The following is an 18379-nucleotide window of genomic DNA, read 5'->3' on the forward strand; positions in this document are numbered from 1 at the left end:
GCACCCCAGCAGGACCGGTCACCCCTCCCCGTGTGGTGCATCCCAGCAGGACCGGTCACCCCTCCCCGTGTGGTGCATCCCAGCAGGACCGGTCAGCCCTCCCCGTGTGGTGCATCCCAGCAGGGCCGGTCAGCCCTCCCCGTGTGGTGCATCCCAGCAGGGCCGGTCAGCCCTCCCCGTGTGGTGCATCCCAGCAGGGCCGGTCAGCCCTCCCCGTGTGGTGCATCCCAGCAGGGCCAGTCAGCCCTCCCCGTGTGGTGCATCCCAGCAGGACCGGTCACCCCTCCCCGTGTGGTGCATCCCAGCAGGACCGGTCACCCCTCCCCGTGTGGTGCATCCCAGCAGGACCGGTCACCCCTCCCCGTGTGGTGCATCCCAGCAGGACAGGTCACCCCTCCCCGTGTGGTGCATCCCAGCAGGACCGGTCAGCCCTCCCCGTGTGGTGCATCCCAGCAGGGCCGGTCAGCCCTCCCCATGTGGTGCATCCCAGCAGGGCCGGTCAGCCCTCCCCGTGTGGTGCATCCCAGCAGGGCCAGTCAGCCCTCCCCGTGTGGTGCATCCCAGCAGGACCGGTCACCCCTCCCTGTGTGGTGCATCCCAGCAGGACCGGTCACCCCTCCCCGTGTGGTGCATCCCAGCAGGACCGGTCACCCCTCCCCATGTGGTGAATCCCAGCAGGACAGGTCACCCCCTATTGACCTGACCCGGCACTAGAACCCACGACCATGGGCTGCACCTCCGGTGGCAGGGGTCCCCGTGGCTGCTCCCAGCTCCCTGCCAGTGCCCATCCTGGGGCTGCCCAGATGCCGTCCCCTGAGCCTCTTCCTCTTCCAGCACCGGCTCTGCCAGGCGCAGCCGGGGAGACAGGCCCCAGCCCCACCTGCCCAGCATCGCACCAGCCTGTGCCAGAGGGCGAGTGCCCCCCTTCCAGCACTGACCTGGGCACGGCCGGGGGGAGCCCCTCCCCACAGCTGCACCCTGGGCTGGGCCGGGCAGCATGGCCAGCAGCTCTTGAGCTGTGGGCAGACAGGCTAGAACAAGCCTTTCGGCAGCTGTCTGACAGGCACCACCGGGAGCAGGGCTGGAGCCCTGGCTGGACAGCAGGGGCAGCTCCCAGCTACCCCAAACCCAGCTTCTCCCAGCAGGGGGCGCTGTGCAGGGAGGGGCAGGATCACTGCTGGTGGGGGGAGTCCCAGCTACTCCAGCCCAGCCTCTCCCAGCAGGGGGCGCTGTGCAGGGTAGGGCAAGATCACTGCAGGGGAGGGGAGGGGAGGTCCCAGCTACCCCAAACCCAGCTCTCTCAGGGGGAGGGGCTGTTAGTGAGCCTGTGGCATTACTCATCACCCCGCCTCCCAGCTCCCACACGACAGAGGGTCTGGCTCAGCTGAACGCCAGGGGGCTTTTATTGAGGGGCTCCCCTCACAAACCCAGGGGCGTGTGGCAGGGACCACGGGGGGGGGAGAAGAGGGGGCTGCAGCCTGCAAGGGGCCCTGGGCCATTAGTCCCCTCCCCCCCGCCCACACTCCGGCCCCCGGGGGGACATGGCTGCCCCGCAGGAGGCCGGGCTGGTCCGTGGATCGCCCCAGCAGTGCAGGGGATAGTCAAGGGCAGAGGCAGCTCCCGGCCCAGGAGAATGGGGTGCAGCCCCCCTGCTGCCCCTCCCAGCGCTGTTTGCCCCGCACAGCAGTGGCAGGCTGGGCAGCCCGGAGTGGGGGCAGCCCCTTGGTGTAGTGGCCCACGTCCCCAGCGGCGCTCCCTGGGGGGCCGGCCCGCATGGCGGGGGTGGGCCACCACTCCGAGGGGGCACGTTGCTTGTGGGTCCGGAGAGGGCAGGTCCTGCTGGTGGGTTGATGCCCGGGGCCGGGGGTGTCACCTGGGGAGGGGGAGCTCAGCCTCGGCTGCAACAAGGGGCCTGGGAGGGCAGCCAAGAGCTGTGGGTGCTGGTGCCGGCCCCTGGGGGCTGGTGGACACAGCAGGCCTCCAGCAGGAAGCTGGCACCTTACCCCGGGGGACCTGGCCTGAGCTCAGCGGAGGGGAGCCCCTGGAATCACCCCGTCATGGGGACACAGGGCCAGGCCCTTGCACCCACCCCTGGCTGCTGGAACTGGCCGGGGGCAGGTGCTCGGCTCCCTCGGCAGCAGAGGCGCCCGGGGAATGGCTGGCAGGGGGGTGACAGGGCAGTGGGGGGCAGAGTACGGAGGGGAAGGGGGGTGACTGGAGGCTGCACTCCTGCTGCGGGGTCCTTGCTGATCACAGGGGGGGGGCGTAGCTCAGGCGGGTCTCTTCCCCCTCCAGCAGCTTCCTGCAAGACAGCCCAAGGGGAGAACGCAGCTCAGCCCTCCGCCCACACAGGAGCCCCGCCAGCCCCCGCCCCACACCGCCCAGCTCGGACCGTGCACAGCAGGCAGAGGCCAGGCAAACAAGGGGGGGTCCTGGTCCTGCCAGGCAGCTCCAGCTCTATCCAGCAGGGGGCAGGCGTCACTTGGGCCCAGGGCAGCTGGCAGACCTGTAGGACAGATCGCTGCCCCCCGGGGGCCACACGGGGCTGGGGCTTCCCCCCCATTTGTGGCTGAGCTAGTGGTGCTGCAGCCAGACGCACGGGGCCCTCGGGCCCTCCCCGTCAGCGCTGGCAGGGGCGGACATCGCAAGGGGGCACCGTGCTGGGCCGGGCCGACCCGGGAGTCCCGGCGCAGCCCCTCCTGCAGCTCGCCTGCTGGGGACAGCCACGTGCCCGTGGGGTGCAGCACCTGTAGGCAGCAATCTCGATGTCCAGCGCCATCTTGACGTTGAGCAGGTCCTGGTACTCGCGCAGGTACCGCGCCATCTCCTGCTTGGCCTCCCGGATCTCCTGCTCCAGCTGGGCCACCCGCTCCTGCCAGGGAGAGACCCAGCCCCTCAGCGCCACGTCCGAGCCCAGGGCACGGTGCACCCCAGGGGGCTCCCCGCCCCACCGGCCAGCGGGTCTCTGCCTCCCCAGGGCCGCACTTCACCTCTGCTCCCGCCAGGCGGGTATTAGTGGGCTCCAGCCACATCCTACACCCTGCCCGGGCCCCCCATGGCCCCCAGCAATGCTCCCTCTGAGCTGCTCCGTCCATGTGCGGAATAAATGCTGTTCTGCGCATGTGCAGAGATGCACCCCATAGAAACACAGGCTGCCGGCTGTGGGCGCTCCGTGAATCTCTCCTGGTGCCCGGTTACCAGGACCCCTGCTCCCCAGCCCAGGCACCAGGCACCTCCCCGGGGCGCACGCAGCACCTGTGCTCTGCCCTGGCCCCTGTGCAGCGCCCCGAGCGAGCTGGGAAATAGGACATGCCGCGGGTACCGCCCTGGGAACGGCCCCTTGCAGCGGGCTGGGACACCCTGCTCCAGGGCGGGCTCCCCCCGCCCCGGGGGGTGTTTGCTCCCAGCGCCCCCCAAACAGCCCAGCCGATGGCTCTGCTCCCCGGCCCGGAGCTGCCCTCTCCCGGGCCTGCAGGACAAGTTCCAGGCTCCCTGTTGCGACTGGTGGCCCTTGGCGCTGTCTGGGCACGTCACGGGCAGACACGGGCAGCCCTGCCTCACCTGGCAAGCGACCACCTCGCTGCTCTGCTGCTCCTCCGCGCTCTCCAGCTGCCTGCTGAGCGAGTCGATGGCGCCGCGCAGGGCCTCCACCTCGGCCGAGCGGGACTGCAGCAGGCGCCGGTACTCGGCCGTCTCCTCCCGCATGGCCCGCACCGCCTCGCTGTTCCTGCTCGCCAGCTCGGCCACCGAGGCGAACCTGCTGCGGTACCAGTCCTCCGCCGCCTGCATGTTCCTGCCGGCCAGCGTCTCGTACTGCGCCCGGATCTCCCGCAGCGCCGCCGCCAGGTCGGGCTGGGCTCCCGCCAGGCTCCCCTCCGGCGGCAGGCCGGCAGCCTCCGCCTGGGCCGCCAGCTCCGCGCGCTCCTGGCCGAAGAGCTTGCGGAGGAAGGCGAGCTCCCCCAGCAGGGAGCCGATGCTGCCCTGCACGTCGCTGTTGGCGAGGGCGGCCTGGCCGGCCTCCTCCCGCACCTTCCGCAGCGTCTCCTCGGCTTGCAGCCGCCGCCGGGCCTCCTCCTCGTACCGCGCCTGCAGCTGGCTGCGGGCCTGGCGCTGCCGGTCCCGGCTGGCCTCCAGGCGCAGCTTCTCGCCCGCCTCCGCCTCCAGCAGGCCCCGCAGGCCGCGCAGCTCCTGCCGGTAGAGCAGCTGCAGGCGCGGGGGGTCCTGCTTCTGCCGCAGCAGCTCCAGCTCCGCCAGCAGCACCTTGTTCTGCTGCTCCAGGCCGCGCACCTTCTCGATGTAGCCGGCGAAGCGGTCGTTCAGCTCCCCCAGCTGCTCCTTCTCCTGGGCCCGCAGGCCCAGCAGCTCCGTGTTCAGGCTGCTCACCCGGGACAGGTCCAGCTTCTCCAGGGTGGTCAGGCGCCCCGAGCGCCGGGTGGGGGCCCGCGCCGGGCGGTGCAGGCCATACAGGGAGGAGGAGACGGTGGACTTGGTGGAGCGGACGCTCCGGTACTCCTGCCACGGCCTGCTGGAGCCAAAGGGCTCGGAGCTCATCTTGGCCAAGCGGGTCCCAAACCCTGGGGTGAGCAGGGTGGACTGGAGCAGAGGCGGGGGGAAGGGTAGAGCCAGCAGCTGCGGGGGGGAGCAGGGGGGAGCAAAGCCAGCGGGGGGGGGAGCAAAGCCAGCAGGGGGAGCAGAGCCAGCGGGGGGGGGGGAAGCAGAGCCAGTAGCTACAGCACAAGCCTCCGCTCTGCACCAATGTCAAAATGCTGCAGTGTCCCCGCTTTTATATAGCGCCTCCCCCGCCCCCCCCCCCCCGGCTCCGCCGCGCCGGCCAATCCGAGCGCGCTGCGGCGGCAGCAGGAGCAGGTCGCTGGGTCTCGCAGCAGCCGGCAGCGAACGGGCTGCACGCTGGGGCCGCCCCCGGTGGGGCGGGATGCGCTGTCCGGCCCCGGGACGGCGCCGCGGCCCCCGCATGCTCCGTGTCCCCGTAGCTGCTCCCCCGGACTCTGCAGCTGCTGCGCAGTCAGGAGCCCTGTCGGGGGCTCCCGGCTACTGCAGCCCCGGCCTCGCCCGGCAGGGGGCGCTGCGGGCGGGGCTCACGGCTACTGCAATCCTGGCCTCGCCCGGCAGGGGGCGCTGCGGGCGGGGCTCCCGGCTACTGCAGCCCCGGCCTCGCCCGGCAGGGGGCGCTGCGGGCGGGGCTCACGGCTACTGCAATCCTGGCCTCGCCCGGCAGGGGGCGCTGCGGGCGGGGCTCCCGGCTACTGCAGCCCCGGCCTCGCCCGGCAGGGGTCCGACATCCAAACCTCACTGTCCCCAGCCCCTCACCCCCAGCACAACCCGGTCCCCAAAGCTCTGTCCCCAGCGCCTAACCCATAGGCTAGTGTTGCCAGATGGTGTCAACAAAAATACCAGTCACACTTGACATCACATCACAATCTCACCAAACCGAGTGATGGGGCAACAAACTGGCAAATGCAATGTAATGTGGCGAAGTGTAAAGCAATGCACATCGGGAACAACCCCAGCTATACTATGATGGGGGCTAATTTAGCTACAACTAATCAGGAAAGAGACCTTGGAGTTATGTGGACAGTTCTCTGCAAATATCCAGGCAGAGTGCAGCGGCGGTGAAAAAAGCAAATAGGATGTTAGGAACTATTTAAACAGGGATAGAAAATAAGACCCAGAATATCTTACTGCCCCTGTATAAAACTATGGGACGCCCACATCTGGAATACTGTGTACAGATGTGGTCTCCTCACCTCCAAAAAGATATTTTGGCCTTGGAAAGGGTTCAGAAAAGGGCAACTAAAATGATTAGGGGTTTGGAACGGGTCCCATATGAGGAGAGGCTAAAGCAGTGGTCTCCAACCTTTTTACCCCCAAGATCACTTTTTAAATGACAGACCAAGCCAAGATCTACTGCCCCGCCCCTTCCTTGAAGCCCCGCCCCTTCCTTGAAGCCCCGCCCCTACCTTGAAGCCCTGCCCCTACCTTGAAGCCCCGCCCCACCTTGAAGCCCCGCCCTCTCTATTCTCCACCTCTCCATCACTTGCTATCCCCAATCCTTATACTGCTGCTTTTTAAAAAAGTTTTTTCCAACATTTGGAAGAGGTTTTTCAACATTTGGAAGTGGCGCTCAGCCAGGCTGCACCATGCTCCGCATGGGCTGGTGCAGAGGAGAAGCTGCCTGGCCAGCTGGCTGTGGCCTTCAGCCAGGAGGAGGCTGAACCACGCTCCAGCTGATCGGGCAGCTTCCCCTCTGCGCCTGCCCACGTGGAGCTTGGTGCACCCTGGCTGAGCGCCATGGGCAGCTGGCCGGGAAGCCGCTTCTCTTCGCTCCCGCCCAGCTGCCCTGCACTCAGCCTGGGAAGCTTGCTCCAGCAGAGCCGGAGCTAGACGCAGCCTCCCTGGGCTGAGCGCAGGGCAGCCGGGCTGGAGGGAAGAGAAGTGGCTGCCCGGCCAGCTGGCCATGGCGCTCAGCCAGGGTGCACCAAGCTCCACGTGGGCAGGCGCAGAGGAGAAGCCGCCGATCAGCTGGAGCGTGGGGCAGCCTCTTTCAGTTGAAAGCCACAGTCAGCTGGCTGGGGTGTTTCAGCCCTCCCCATCTCCCAGCTCCCACCATTCCTTGTAGCTACACACCTGTGTTGTTGCTCGGTGAGTAGCTGCTCCTCAAATGAGGAAATCTAATGTAAATGTCCTGCACAGGCGCGCAGTTCAGAGAGGGCTCAAGAGCTGCTCTTAGAGCCCCTGAGATCTACCGGTAGATCGCGATCTACTGGTTGGTGACCATGGGGCTAAAGCGACTGGGACTTTTCAGTTTAGAAAAGAGGAGCCTGAGGGGGGATATAATAGAGGTCTATAAAATCATGAGTGGTGTGGAGAGGGTGAATAAAGAAAAGTTATTTACTTGTTCCCATAATATAAGGACTAGAGGACACCAAATGAAATTAATGGGTAGCAGGTTTAAAACTAATAAAAGAAAGTTCTTCACACAGCGTGTAGTCAACCTGTGGAACTCCTTGCCAGAGGAGGCTGTGAAGGCTAGGACTGTATCAGAGTTTAAAAAAGAGCTAGATAATTTCATGGAGGTTAGGTCCATAAAAGGCTATTAGCCAGGGGATAAAATGGTGTCCTTGGCCTCTGTCTGTCAGAGGCTGGAGAGGGATGGCAGGAGACAAATCGCTTGATCATTGTCTTCGGTCCACCCTCTCTGGGGTACCTGGTGCTGGCCACTGTCTGCAGACAGGATACTGGGCTGGATGGACCTTTGGTCTGACCCAGTCTGGCCGTTCTGATGTTCTTACATTACATCTTATTTAGAAAATACCGGCCAGTTCTAGTTTCTCAATTTGTTTCCTGAACAGAAAGCTCAAATACTGGACTGTCCGGTTCAAAACCGGACACCTGGCAACCCTCCCTCAGCACACCCTGACCCCCAAAACGCTGTCCCAGCCCCTAACCCCCAGCACACCCTGACCCCCAAAACGCTGTCCCGGCCCCTAACCCCCAGCACACCCTGACCCCCAAAACGCTGTCCCGGCCCCTAACCCCCAGCACACCCTGACCCCCAAAACGCTGTCCCGGCCCCTAACCCCCAGCACACCCTGACCCCCAAAACGCTGTCCCGGCCCCTAACCCCCAGCACACCCTGACCCCCAAAACGCTGTCCCGGCCCCTAACCCCCAGCACACCCTGACCCCCAAAACGCTGTCCCGGCCCCTAACCCCCAGCACACCCTGACCCCCAAAACGCTGTCCCGGCCCCTAACCCTAATCCGCTCTACTCTGCACTAGTTAGGCCTCAGCTGGAGTACTGTGTCCAGTTCTGGGCGCCACATTTCAAGAAAGATGTGGAGAAATTGGAAAGGGTACAGAGAAGAGCGACAAGAATGATTAAAGGTTTAGAGAACATGACCTATGAAGCCAGGCTTCATGAACTGGGCTTGTTTAGTTTGGAAAAAAGAAGATTAAGGGGGGCCATGATAGCGGTTTTCAAATATCTAAAAGGGTGTCACAAGGAGGAAGGAGAAAATTTGTTCCTCTTGGTTTCTGAGGACAGGACAAGGAGTAATGGGCTTAAAGTGCAGCAGGGGAGGTTTAGATTGGACATTAGGAAAAAATTCCTAACTGTCAGGGTGGTCAAATATTGGAATAAATTGCCAAGGGAGGTGGTGGAATCTCCCTCTCTGGAGATATTTAAGAACAGGTTAGATAGACATCTGTCAGGGATGGTGTAGACGGAGCTTGGTCCTGCCTTGAGGGCGGGGGGCTGGACTCGATGACCTCTCGAGGTCCCTTCCAGTCCTATTATTCTATGATTCTATGAACCCCCAGCACAACCTGACCCCCAAAACGCTGTCCCGGCCCCTAACTCCCAGCACACCCTGACCCCCAAAACGCTGTCCCGGCCCCTAACTCCCAGCACACCCTGACCCCCAATACGCTGTCTCGGCCCCTAACCCCCAGCACACCCTGGCGCCCAAAACGCTGTCTCGGACCCTAACCCCCAGCACACCCTGACCCCCAATACGCTGTCTCGGCCCCTAACTCCCAGCACACCCTGGCGCCCAAAACGCTGTCCCGGCCCCTAACCCCCAGCACACCCTGACCCCCAATACGCTGTCTCGGCCCCTAACTCCCAGCACACCCTGGCGTCCAAAACGCTGTCTCGGCCCCTAACTCCCAGCACACCCTGACCCCCAAAACGCTGTCCCGGCCCCTAACTCCCAGCACACCCTGACCCCCAAAACGCTGTCCCGGCCCCTAACCCCCAGCACACCCTGGCGCCCAAAACGCTGTCCCGGCCCCTAACTCCCAGCACACCCTGGCGCCCAAAACGCTGTCCCGGCCCCTAACCCCCAGCACACCCTGGCGCCCAAAACGCTGTCCCGGCCCCTAACTCCCAGCACACCCTGACCCCCAAAACGCTGTCTCGGCCCCTAACTCCCAGCACACCCTGGCGCCCAAAACGCTGTCCCGGCCCCTAACCCCCAGCACACCCTGACCCCCAAAACGCTGTCCCGGCCCCTAACCCCCAGCACACCCTGACCCCCAAAACGCTGTCCCGGCCCCTAACCCCCAGCACACCCTGGCGCCCAAAACGCTGTCCCGGCCCCTAACCCCCAGCACACCCTGGCGCCCAAAACGCTGTCCCGGCCCCTAACCCCCAGCACACCCTGGCGCCCAAAACGCTGTCCCGGCCCCTAACCCCCAGCACACCCTGACCCCCAAAACGCTGTCACTCTGTCCCTACTGTCCTGAGCTGCTCTCGTCTACATCCCAGGGGGTGCCTCAGTTTCCCTGGGCGCTGCACTTGTGCCCGGCTGGGGCTGGGAATGCCGGGTCGCGTCTGGCTGCGGATGGGGTAGTCGTGATGCTCGAGGAGGCTGGCACACTGAAGGCTTCTTCCGGAGGCTCGTGGGGCGCTGCAGGACCGGCCTGAGTCTGCGCCTGGGAACAGCGGGGATGGGGGATGGCCGGTCCCCCTCTGACCCTTTCTGGGATGGTAGCGTGGGCTGCCCCAAGCCCTGTGTGAGGCGCCCCTGCGAGCCGTCCAGTGGAAGCGGCTGCTCTCTGTGCTACTCAGACCCTTCCCTGCGTGACGGGGTGTGGGCAGCTGTGCCCAGGGCTCTGCACTTGTAGTGAAATGTTCTGTCTGGGGGACAGCGGCAGGCACCACCCGCCTGCAGCAAGGGCGTGGCCCGAGGAAGGGTGGGTGCTGCACGGAGCACGGCTCTGGGGTGCCAGTGGGCACCTGAGATGCTCACAAGGGCCCCTGCCTGGGAAGGACCCACCTGGTATCCCGGCCTAAAAAGGCCAGAAACTGGATTGTGGGTCATGGGACCAGCCCCAGCCTGGACGGCGCTCGGGCGGGGGAGGAAAGGGTCCGGAGGCGCCTCCGGCTGCTCTGCAGCCCACTCCTGCCTGCGGAAGCCCCTGGCTAGGGACGCAGGGCCCGGCAGGACTCGTGGGCCGGCCTGGCCCGGGTCGGGCTCCGGAGACTGTGAGGCCAGGGAGTTGGGAGGCTGTCTCCTCTAGTGGTCGGGCATTCACTAGTGGCTGTGCGTGGGCTGAGGCTGACCCCTACTGGCCACTGTCTGTAAGCGCGGCCCAGCAGGGGGTCGCCCAGAGGGCCCTCATGTCCTGCAGACAATGGCCCAACTGGTTCTCACCTGAGCAGGGAAGGGGTCTGAACAAAGGGAGGGGCAGGGAGAGGGTGGGGAAGCATGGAGGAAGCAGACTAAGGAGTGCAGGGGGCTCAGGGGCCTGTGAACCCCTCCCCCAGGGAACTAGGGCTGTAGGCCTGGCCTCCTCTGCCTGTATCGGGCCTACGCTGGGCTGTGTCTCGGAGCAGCAATCAACCCTCTCGATTGCACTGGCTGGCGGCGTCTGCAGAGGGGGAGCAGGGTCGGGGGCTCCCCAACGCGCCGGCACAGGGGTGTCAGGGGTGGGGTGCACTGCACCCGTGGTTCGAGCTCCCAGCAGCCAGGAACGAGGAGCTGTAGAGGAAGGGGCTTAGGGCCAGGCGTGCTGGAGACAGAGCGAAGCGATTCCTGGGAGTCGTGGGGCGCTGCAGCACTCGGGCGGTGAGTCTGCACCCCGGGGACCGGCGGGGAGATGCCTGCGCCCAGAGGGCAGAGCTGGTGGGGCTGTGCAGAGGGAGGGGCCTGCCCGTGGGGAAAGTAACCAAGGCCCAGCTGAGTGCCCGGCTGGAAGAGAATGACCCGTCCAGGGGCCTGGATCCTGTCCCAGCGGGGAGCAGCCAGACGCCCCCTGGGAGTGTCTCAGGCTCTCAGACCGGAGGGGGGACTGGAGCCCCCAGAGAGACGCGGTGCCCGCCAGGCCATGGTCTACCAGCCACGGTCGTCCAGGGTGGGGTCCAGCCTGACAGTGCTACAGCGGCTGGAGATCGAGCTGCGGCTAAAGGAATTGGAGGTAGAGGACGGAGAGAAGGAGCACCAGGACCGAGAGAGGCAGCGGCAGCATGAACTGGCCATGGCGGAGCGGAGGAGCCGAGGGGCCCCGGCTGTGGTGAGTGGGGAGGGCCCCAGGGGGCCCGGGGCGGCCAGACGCTTGGAGAAGCTCGTGTTGGCCCAGTGTAAGGACGTGGGGGACATGGACGGGTCCTCAGCTCCTCTGAGCGGGCCTGTGAACTGCACCATCCCCCAGCTGGCCGGCTGCAGCAGCTCCCCCCCTTGCTGGGTCAGGAGGCCGCAGGGGGCTCAACCAGCTGGAGGATCTGCAGCCGGGTGACTATGAACGGGTCACAGGGGCCCTGCTGCACAAGTCCGGGCTGACCCCCGAGACGTTCAGGAAGAAGTTCCGGGGGGTGCAGAAGGAGCCACGGGAGACCTGTGTGGATCTGGCTCCCGCCTGGCGCAATCCTGCCACAAGTGGGAGCTCGGGGTCGGAGCCAGACCGCAGAGGAGCTGCTTAAGCTGATGATGCTGGAGCCGTTCTATGGAGCGTGTCTGCCCAGCCTGAGGCTCTGGCTCAAGGACCGGAGGCCAGAGAACCCCCCGGAGGCTGGGAAGCTGGTGGACGAGTTCACGGGCAGCCGGTCCGGGTGTGAACGGGAATCCCGGAGAGGGAGGGAATCGCGCAGAGACCGGTTCTTGGCTGAGCCACAGAGTCACCTACACAGCGAGCCCAAGAGACAAGGACCAGCCACCTGCGCCCCAGAGAGACAGGCAGGGCCCGGGCGGAGCCAGCCACCTGCCATCGCTGCGGGCGAAGGGGCCACAAGAGGGCTCAGTGCACCAGGCCCCACAACTCGGGGTTAACTGGCTGGGGCTGGGGGAAGGGCAGGCTGCCCAGAGGAGGGGCCGGCAGGCAAACCCCAGCTCAGGGTGGGGGGAGGATGCTCAGTGCCCCTCCCCTGGGAGGTCTGACCCTCTGGAGGCAGATTGCTCCGTGTACCGGGTGGGGGCAGGGCGGCCCCGGCAGGGCGAGAGCCTCGTGCCCCTGCAGGTGGGTGGCAGGGCGGGGACGGGCCACTGGGACACGGGGCGGAGGTGACGCTGGCCTGGCCCGAGGTCGTAGCCCCAGACCACATGGTGCCCAACACTCGGCTGACCCTGAGGGGCATGGACGGGAGCCGTTTAAGGTGCCCGTAGCCCGGGTGCATCTGAAATGGGGGGCCAAGGGCCCCAAGGAAGTGGGGGGTCACCGGCACTTGCCTATGGAGGTGCTGGTGGGGGGGACCTAGAGGAGTGGCCAGACGGACCCCACAGGACCCTGGTCACCGCCCGCAGCCAGAGCCAGCGAGGGGCTGGTGACCCTGACCCAGGGGAGGGCTCCCTGCAGGGGGCGCAGGGCCCCATCCCAGCGGACACGGGGTCCAGCAGGGCTGGAGCCCCAGACCCAGACAAGGTGGGGGGGGAACAGGTCCCTGTCCCTGCCCCAGCTATGGAATTCCAGGCCGAGGTGCAGGCAGACCCCACATTGCAGAAGCTGAGGAACCGGACTGGTCTTGGTGCAGCTTTGCCCCTGGGAGGAGGCTGCCAGGAGAGGTTCCTGTAGGAGGGGGGCGTCCTGTACTGGAGGGGTAGCTCAGTGGTTTGAGCATTTGCCTGCTAAACCCAGGCTGGTGAGTTCAATCCTTGAGGGGCCATTCAGGATCTGGGGCTTATCTGCCAGGGAGGGTGCTGGGTCCTGCCATGGGGCAGGGCTGCGCTTGCTGACCTCTCGAGGTCCCGTCCAGCTCTAGGAGATTGGTACATCTCCAGATAGTATTATTGATGGCTCCCCCCGGGGGAGGGGGGGGTCCAGCAGCAGCTGGTGGTTCCCCAGAAATATCACCTCAGGCTGCTGCACCTGGCCCGTGATGGCCCATTCGCGGGGCACCGGGGCATCCAGCGCACACGGCTGAGGCTGCTTCAGGCCTTTCACTGGCCGGGGATATTTGCAGCCGTGCTGCCGGGCCTGGAACTCCTGCAGAGGGGGCGGAAGGCCCGAGCAGGGGGGAAGCTGCCTGCCCATCACAGAGGAGCGGTTCCGGAAGGCAGCAATGGGGATAGTGGGGCCTGTGGGCCGGGCGACCTGGACGGGGAACAAATACATCCTGGTGTCCGTGGATTTTGCTACCCACAGCCCTGAGGCCGTGGCTCTGCCCTCCATCGAGGCAGACGCGCTGCTGGCCATTCTCAGCAGGGTGGGGTTCCCCCAGGAGTCCTCACGGACCAGGGATCCCACTTCATGTCGGCCCCGCTCCGGTGCTTGTGGGAGGAGCACGGGGCCCGGCTCGCCTGGGCCCCAGCGCTTGGCTCCCGGTCCAGCGGCTGGTGGGAGGTTCCAGGGGACCCTGAAGCCGATGCTGGAGGCCTTTATGCACCGGCACCCGCAGGACTGGGACGAGTACCTGCCCCCCCTGCTGTCTGCACAGGGGGAGGCTCCCCGAGGGTCTGCCAGGCTCTCCCCGACGGAGCCAGGGTGCGGAAGAGGGGAGCCCCCCTGGGCTTGCTGAGGGAGTTATGGGAGGGGGAGGCCCCCCCGAATGGAGAGTCGGGGTGGAGGGCTTTCCGGGAAAGGCTCGCTGAGCTCGTGGGCCCGGCCAGGGAGACCCAGAGCAGAGCCCGAGGGAAGCGGAAGGGCTGGTCCGATCGCAGAGAGCGGGCCCGCGCCAGCCCCCCAAAGTCATGCAGCAGCCGCATGGGGCGGAGCCGGCTCCTGCAGGACAGCGCCGTGGCCGGCCCAAGCCCAGGGGAGCCGATGGCACAGCCGCTGTTCCCCAGGCCACAGGCGGACTGAGCCCGCTCCGTTCACTCTTGGAGGGGGGGAGATGTGACGCTGGGGCTGGGCTGGGGGCGACCCCTACTGGCCCGTGTCTGTAGCACTGCCCCTGGGGGGGTCCCTGAGCACCAGCTTCTGGACAATGACCAGGCAATGTTGCTCAGCTGGCTAGGGGGAGGGGTGTGGCCAAAGGGAGGGGGCTACCTGGGGGACTTGTGGGCTGCAGTTTTGAGAGGGGGAAGTCTTGGCTGGGCAAACATGGAGAGAAGAGACTGAGCTGAGTACGGGGGAGGTCCAGGGGCCTGTGCACCCGCCCCAAGGGCTCTGAGGCTGCCTGCCCCTCACTCCGATGTGCACATCGAACCCGGGCTGGGCTGGATCTCTGAGAAGCAATAAACCCTCCTGTTCTACTGGCTGGAGGAGTCACATCTGGCTCCGGACGGGGGTGCTGGGTCGGAGGGTCCCCTGTGTGCAATTACAGGTGGGGCCCTGGGGGGCACAGGTAGCGCTGGAGTGTGTGAGGGGAGGAGGGGGGATGGGTTATAACCTCTCCCCTGTGTAAGGGGGGCTGGGGTGCACAGGGAGCACTGGGGTGTGTGAGGGGAGGTGGGGGATGGGTTATAACCTCTCCCCTGTGTGAGGGAGGGCTGGGGGGCACAGGGAGCACTGGGGTGTCTGAGGGGAGGTGGGGGATGGGTTATAATCTCTCCCCTGTGTAAGGGGGGGCTGGGCGGCACAGGGAGCACTGGGGTGTCTGAAGGGAGGTGGGGGATGGGCTATAACCTCTCCCCTGTGTGAGGGGGGGCTGGGGGGCACAGGGGTGTCTGAGGGGAGGTGGGGGATGGCTGGAGGGTAAAGGCAAGAGGCCATGCCCAGGTAACCATGTGTGATGGAGAAGGGATTGCGTTCGCTCTGTTCACTTGGTTATGTGGCAGGTGATTCCTACTGTCCTGAGCTGCTCTGTTGTAACTCTGTGTGCGCCTCAGTTGCCCTGGAACCCGGCGGGGGATGGCCATGGTGGGTGCAGCTCTCACTGAGGGGAGGCTGCCCTAGGTTAGCCTGACCACAGTAATAACTCGGGCTGTCCTGTATCCTGAGCCTGGGTGGGGGAGTCCCCAGGTGACACCTTGTGCAGAATCTGAACAAAGGAGAGGGCAGGACTGCCTGCAGGGCTAGAACCAGTTGCTGGGGGGTATGAGTTAGTTTTTCGGCTGCCTGAGGTAGAAGGGAGCTGTCATGAATAGGAGCTGCAAAGGAGTCTGACTTACCTGGAGGGTGAGGAAAGCATTAAGCAACTTTGGAGATGTACCTGAGGGAGGGGGCTTTGGGCATTCAGCCAATGAAGTGCAGAAAAGGAATTTCAAACTATCCCCCTCCCCCCCTTTGTTTTTGGGTCAGCAAAGTAGCAGGAGAGATGGACTCTCCCCGGAACAGACTCCTTGAATTCACTGAAATGTGTAAATGTGAAAAGTTTAGATAGTCCATCAGGTTTTATTGTTTGCCTTGTTTGGGGGTTTGGAAATCATGTCTCAGCTGGTTAATTGTTTTTCTCATTTGTAACTAAGGATTACAGCCCAGGGATTCTCCCTGAGTCTATTTCAATCCATGGCTTTTAACACCCAGTCATTTACTATGCTTGCAACAGTAGTTTTGTTTTAATAATAAAAGGCTACATCTGCAATGGCAGCTTCTTGCGCAAGAACTCTTTTGTGGAAGAGTTCTTGTGCAAAAACTCTTCCACAAGAGAACATCTACCCTGCCATGTGCTTTTGCTCAAGAGCATCCATGGCAGGGTGAATGCTCTCTTGCACAAGAAAGCTCTGATGGCCATTTTAGCCATAGGGGTTTCTTGAGCAAGAAATTCATGTTTCCTGTCTACACTGGCCTCTTTTGGAAGAGCTCTTGCACAAGAGGGCTTATTCACCTTTGCACAAGAGGGCTTATTCACACAAGATGGAGTTCACCTTTCCAGGAGCGGGAAGGCCTTGTTTGGACACAGACTGGCTAACCTTGTGAGGAGGGCTTTAAACTAGGTTTGTCGGGGGCAGGTGAGCAAAGCCCACAGGTAAGTGCTGAATGTGCGGGACTGGGAGATGGGGTGGAAATGGGGGGGACTACGGCCTATAATGGCAAGGAGAAAGGAGGGTCAGGGCACAACAGGGAGGCAAGATCAAATCAGTATCTTAGATGCCTATATACAAATGCGAGAAGTATGGGTAATAAGCAGGAAGAACTGGAATTGCTAACCAATAAATACAACTATGATATCATTGGTATTACAGAAACCTGGTGGGATGGGACGCACGATTGGAATGTTGGTATGGAAGGGTACGGCTTGCTCAGGAAGGACAGACAGGGAAAAAAGGGAGGAGGGGTTGCCTTGTATATTAAAAATGTACACACTTGGACTGAAGTGGAGATGAACGTAGGAGATAGCTGTGTAGAGAGTCTCTGGGTTAAGCTAAAAGGGGTAAAAAACGAGGGTGATGTCATGCTAGGAAGAGGTGGATGAGGCCTTTTTTAAACAATTAACAAAACTATCCAAAGCCCAAGATTTGGTGGTGATGGGGGACTTCAACTATCCAGACATATGTTGGGAAACTAACACAGCGAGGCACAGGCTATCCAATAAGTTTCTGGACTGCATTGGAGACAACTTTCTGTTTCAGAAGGTTGAAAAAGCTACCAGAGGAGAAGCTGTTCTGGATTTGGTTTTAACAAATAGGGAGGAACTAGTTGAGAACTTGAAAGTGGAAGACAGTATAGGGGACAGTGATCACGAAATAATAGAGTTCATGATCTTAAGGAAAGGTAGAAGGGAGACCAGCACAATTGAGGTAATGGATTTCAGGAAGGCAGATTTTGATAAGCTCAGAGAACTTGTAGGTAAGGTCCCATGGGAAGCAAGACTGAAGGGAAAAACAACTGAGGAGAGTTGGAAGTATTTCAAAGGGACGTTGTTAAGGGCCCAAAAGCAAACAATTCCGCTGTGTAGGAAAGATAGAAAATATGGCAAAAGACCAGCTTGGCTTAACAAGGAAATCTTGCATGATCTCAAAATAAAAAAGGAGTCATATAAAAAAATGGAAACTAGGACAACTAACAAAGGATGAATATAGGCAAGCAACACGGGAATGTAGGGGCAAGATTAGAAAGGCAAAGGCACAAAATGAGATCAAACTAGCTACAGGCATAAAGGAAAACAAGAAGACCTTTTATAAATACATTAAAAGCAAGAGGAAGACCAAGGACAGGGTAGGCCCACTGCTTAGTGAGGAGGGAGAAGCAGTAACAGGGAACTTGGAAATGGCAGAGATGCTCAATGACTTCTTTGTTTCGGTCTTCACCGAGAAGTCTGGAGGTGTGCCTAACGTAGTGAATACAAGCAGAGAGAGGGTAAGTTTAGAAGACAGGATACACAAAGAACAAGTTAAAAATCACTTAGGAAAGTTAGATGTCAGCAAGTCACCAGGTCCTGATGAAATGCATCCCAGGATACTCAAGGAGCAGATAGAGGAGGTATCTGAGCCTTTAGCTATGATCTTTGAAAAATCATGGCAGACAGGGGAGATTCCAGAAGACTGGAAAAGGGCAAATATTGTGCCCATCTATAAAAAGGGGAATAAGAACAACCCAGGAAACTACAGACCGGTCAGTTTAACATCTGTCCCAGGGAAGATAATGGAGCAGATAATTAAGGAAATCATATGCAAACACTTGGAAGGTAATAAAGTGATAGGGAATAGCCAGCATGGGTTTGTGAAGAACAAGTCATGCCAAACTAATCTGATAGCTTTCTTTGATAAGATAACGAGCCTTGTGGATAAGGGAGAAGCGGTGGATGTCATATACCTAGACTTTAGTAAGGCATTTGATACGGTCTCGCATGATATTCTTATTGATAAACTAGGCAAATATAACTTAGATAGGGCCACGATAAGGTGGGTGCATAATTGGCTGGATAACCGTAGTCAGAGAGTTGTTGCTAACGGTTCTAAATCCTGCTGGAAAGGGATAACAAGTGGAGTTCCTCAAGGGTCTGTTTTGGGACCCGTACTGTTCAATATCTTCATCAATGATGTAGATATTGGGATAGAGAGTACGCTTATTAAGTTTGCAGATGATACCAAACTGGGTGGGGTTGCGACTTCTTTGGAGGAGAGGGACATAATTCAAAATGACCTTAGCAAGTTAGAGAAATGGTCAGAGGTAAACAGGATGAGGTTTAATAAAGAGAAATGCAAAGTGCTCCACTTAGGAAGGAACAATCAGTTCCATACATACAAGATGGGAAGCGACTGTCTAGGAAGGAGCATGGCGGAAAGGGATCTAGGGGTCATAGTGGACCACAAGTTGAATATGAGTCAACAGTGTGATGCTGTTGCAAAAAAAGCAAATATGATTCTAGGTTGTATCAACAGGTGTGTTGTAAGCAAAACTCGTGAAGTCATTCTGCCGCTCTACTCTGCACTAGTTAGGCCTCAGCTGGAGTACTGTGTCCAGTTCTGGGCGCCACATTTCAAGAAAGATGTGGAGAAATTGGAAAGGGTACAGAGAAGAGCGACAAGAATGATTAAAGGTTTAGAGAACATGACCTATGAAGCCAGGCTTCATGAACTGGGCTTGTTTAGTTTGGAAAAAAG

General features: G+C 61.5%; 1 protein-coding gene across 1 annotated transcript; it reads right to left on the reverse strand.

The window, feature by feature from the left end:
- Positions 1-1385: 1385 nt before the first annotated feature.
- LOC142825974 (neurofilament light polypeptide-like) lies at positions 1386-4677 on the reverse strand. Its single transcript, XM_075918330.2, has 3 exons — positions 3562-4677; positions 2748-2872; positions 1386-2302 (listed from the first exon to the last, which is right to left on the reverse strand). The coding sequence occupies exons 1-3, from the start codon at positions 4549-4551 to the stop codon at positions 2251-2253; spliced, it is 1167 nt and encodes a 388-aa protein (XP_075774445.2). The 5' UTR covers positions 4552-4677; the 3' UTR covers positions 1386-2250.
- Positions 4678-18379: the final 13702 nt, after the last annotated feature.

Source organism: Pelodiscus sinensis, chromosome 4 (genome assembly GCF_052426305.1).
Source record: "Pelodiscus sinensis isolate ZL-2025 chromosome 4, ASM5242630v1, whole genome shotgun sequence".
NCBI classification, from domain to species: domain Eukaryota; kingdom Metazoa; phylum Chordata; order Testudines; family Trionychidae; genus Pelodiscus; species Pelodiscus sinensis.

Coding starts and splice junctions, on each gene's coding strand:
- LOC142825974 (XM_075918330.2), bottom strand. CDS start 4,551: ATGAGCTCCGAGCCCTTTGGCTCCAGCAGGCCGTGGCAGGAGTACCGG. Junction 2,873..3,561: donor GCGAGGTGGTCGCTTGCCAG/GTGAGGCAGGGC, acceptor TCTCCCTGGCAG/GAGCGGGTGGCCCAGCTGGA. Junction 2,303..2,747: donor ATCGAGATTGCTGCCTACAG/GTGCTGCACCCC, acceptor GCTGTCTTGCAG/GAAGCTGCTGGAGGGGGAAG.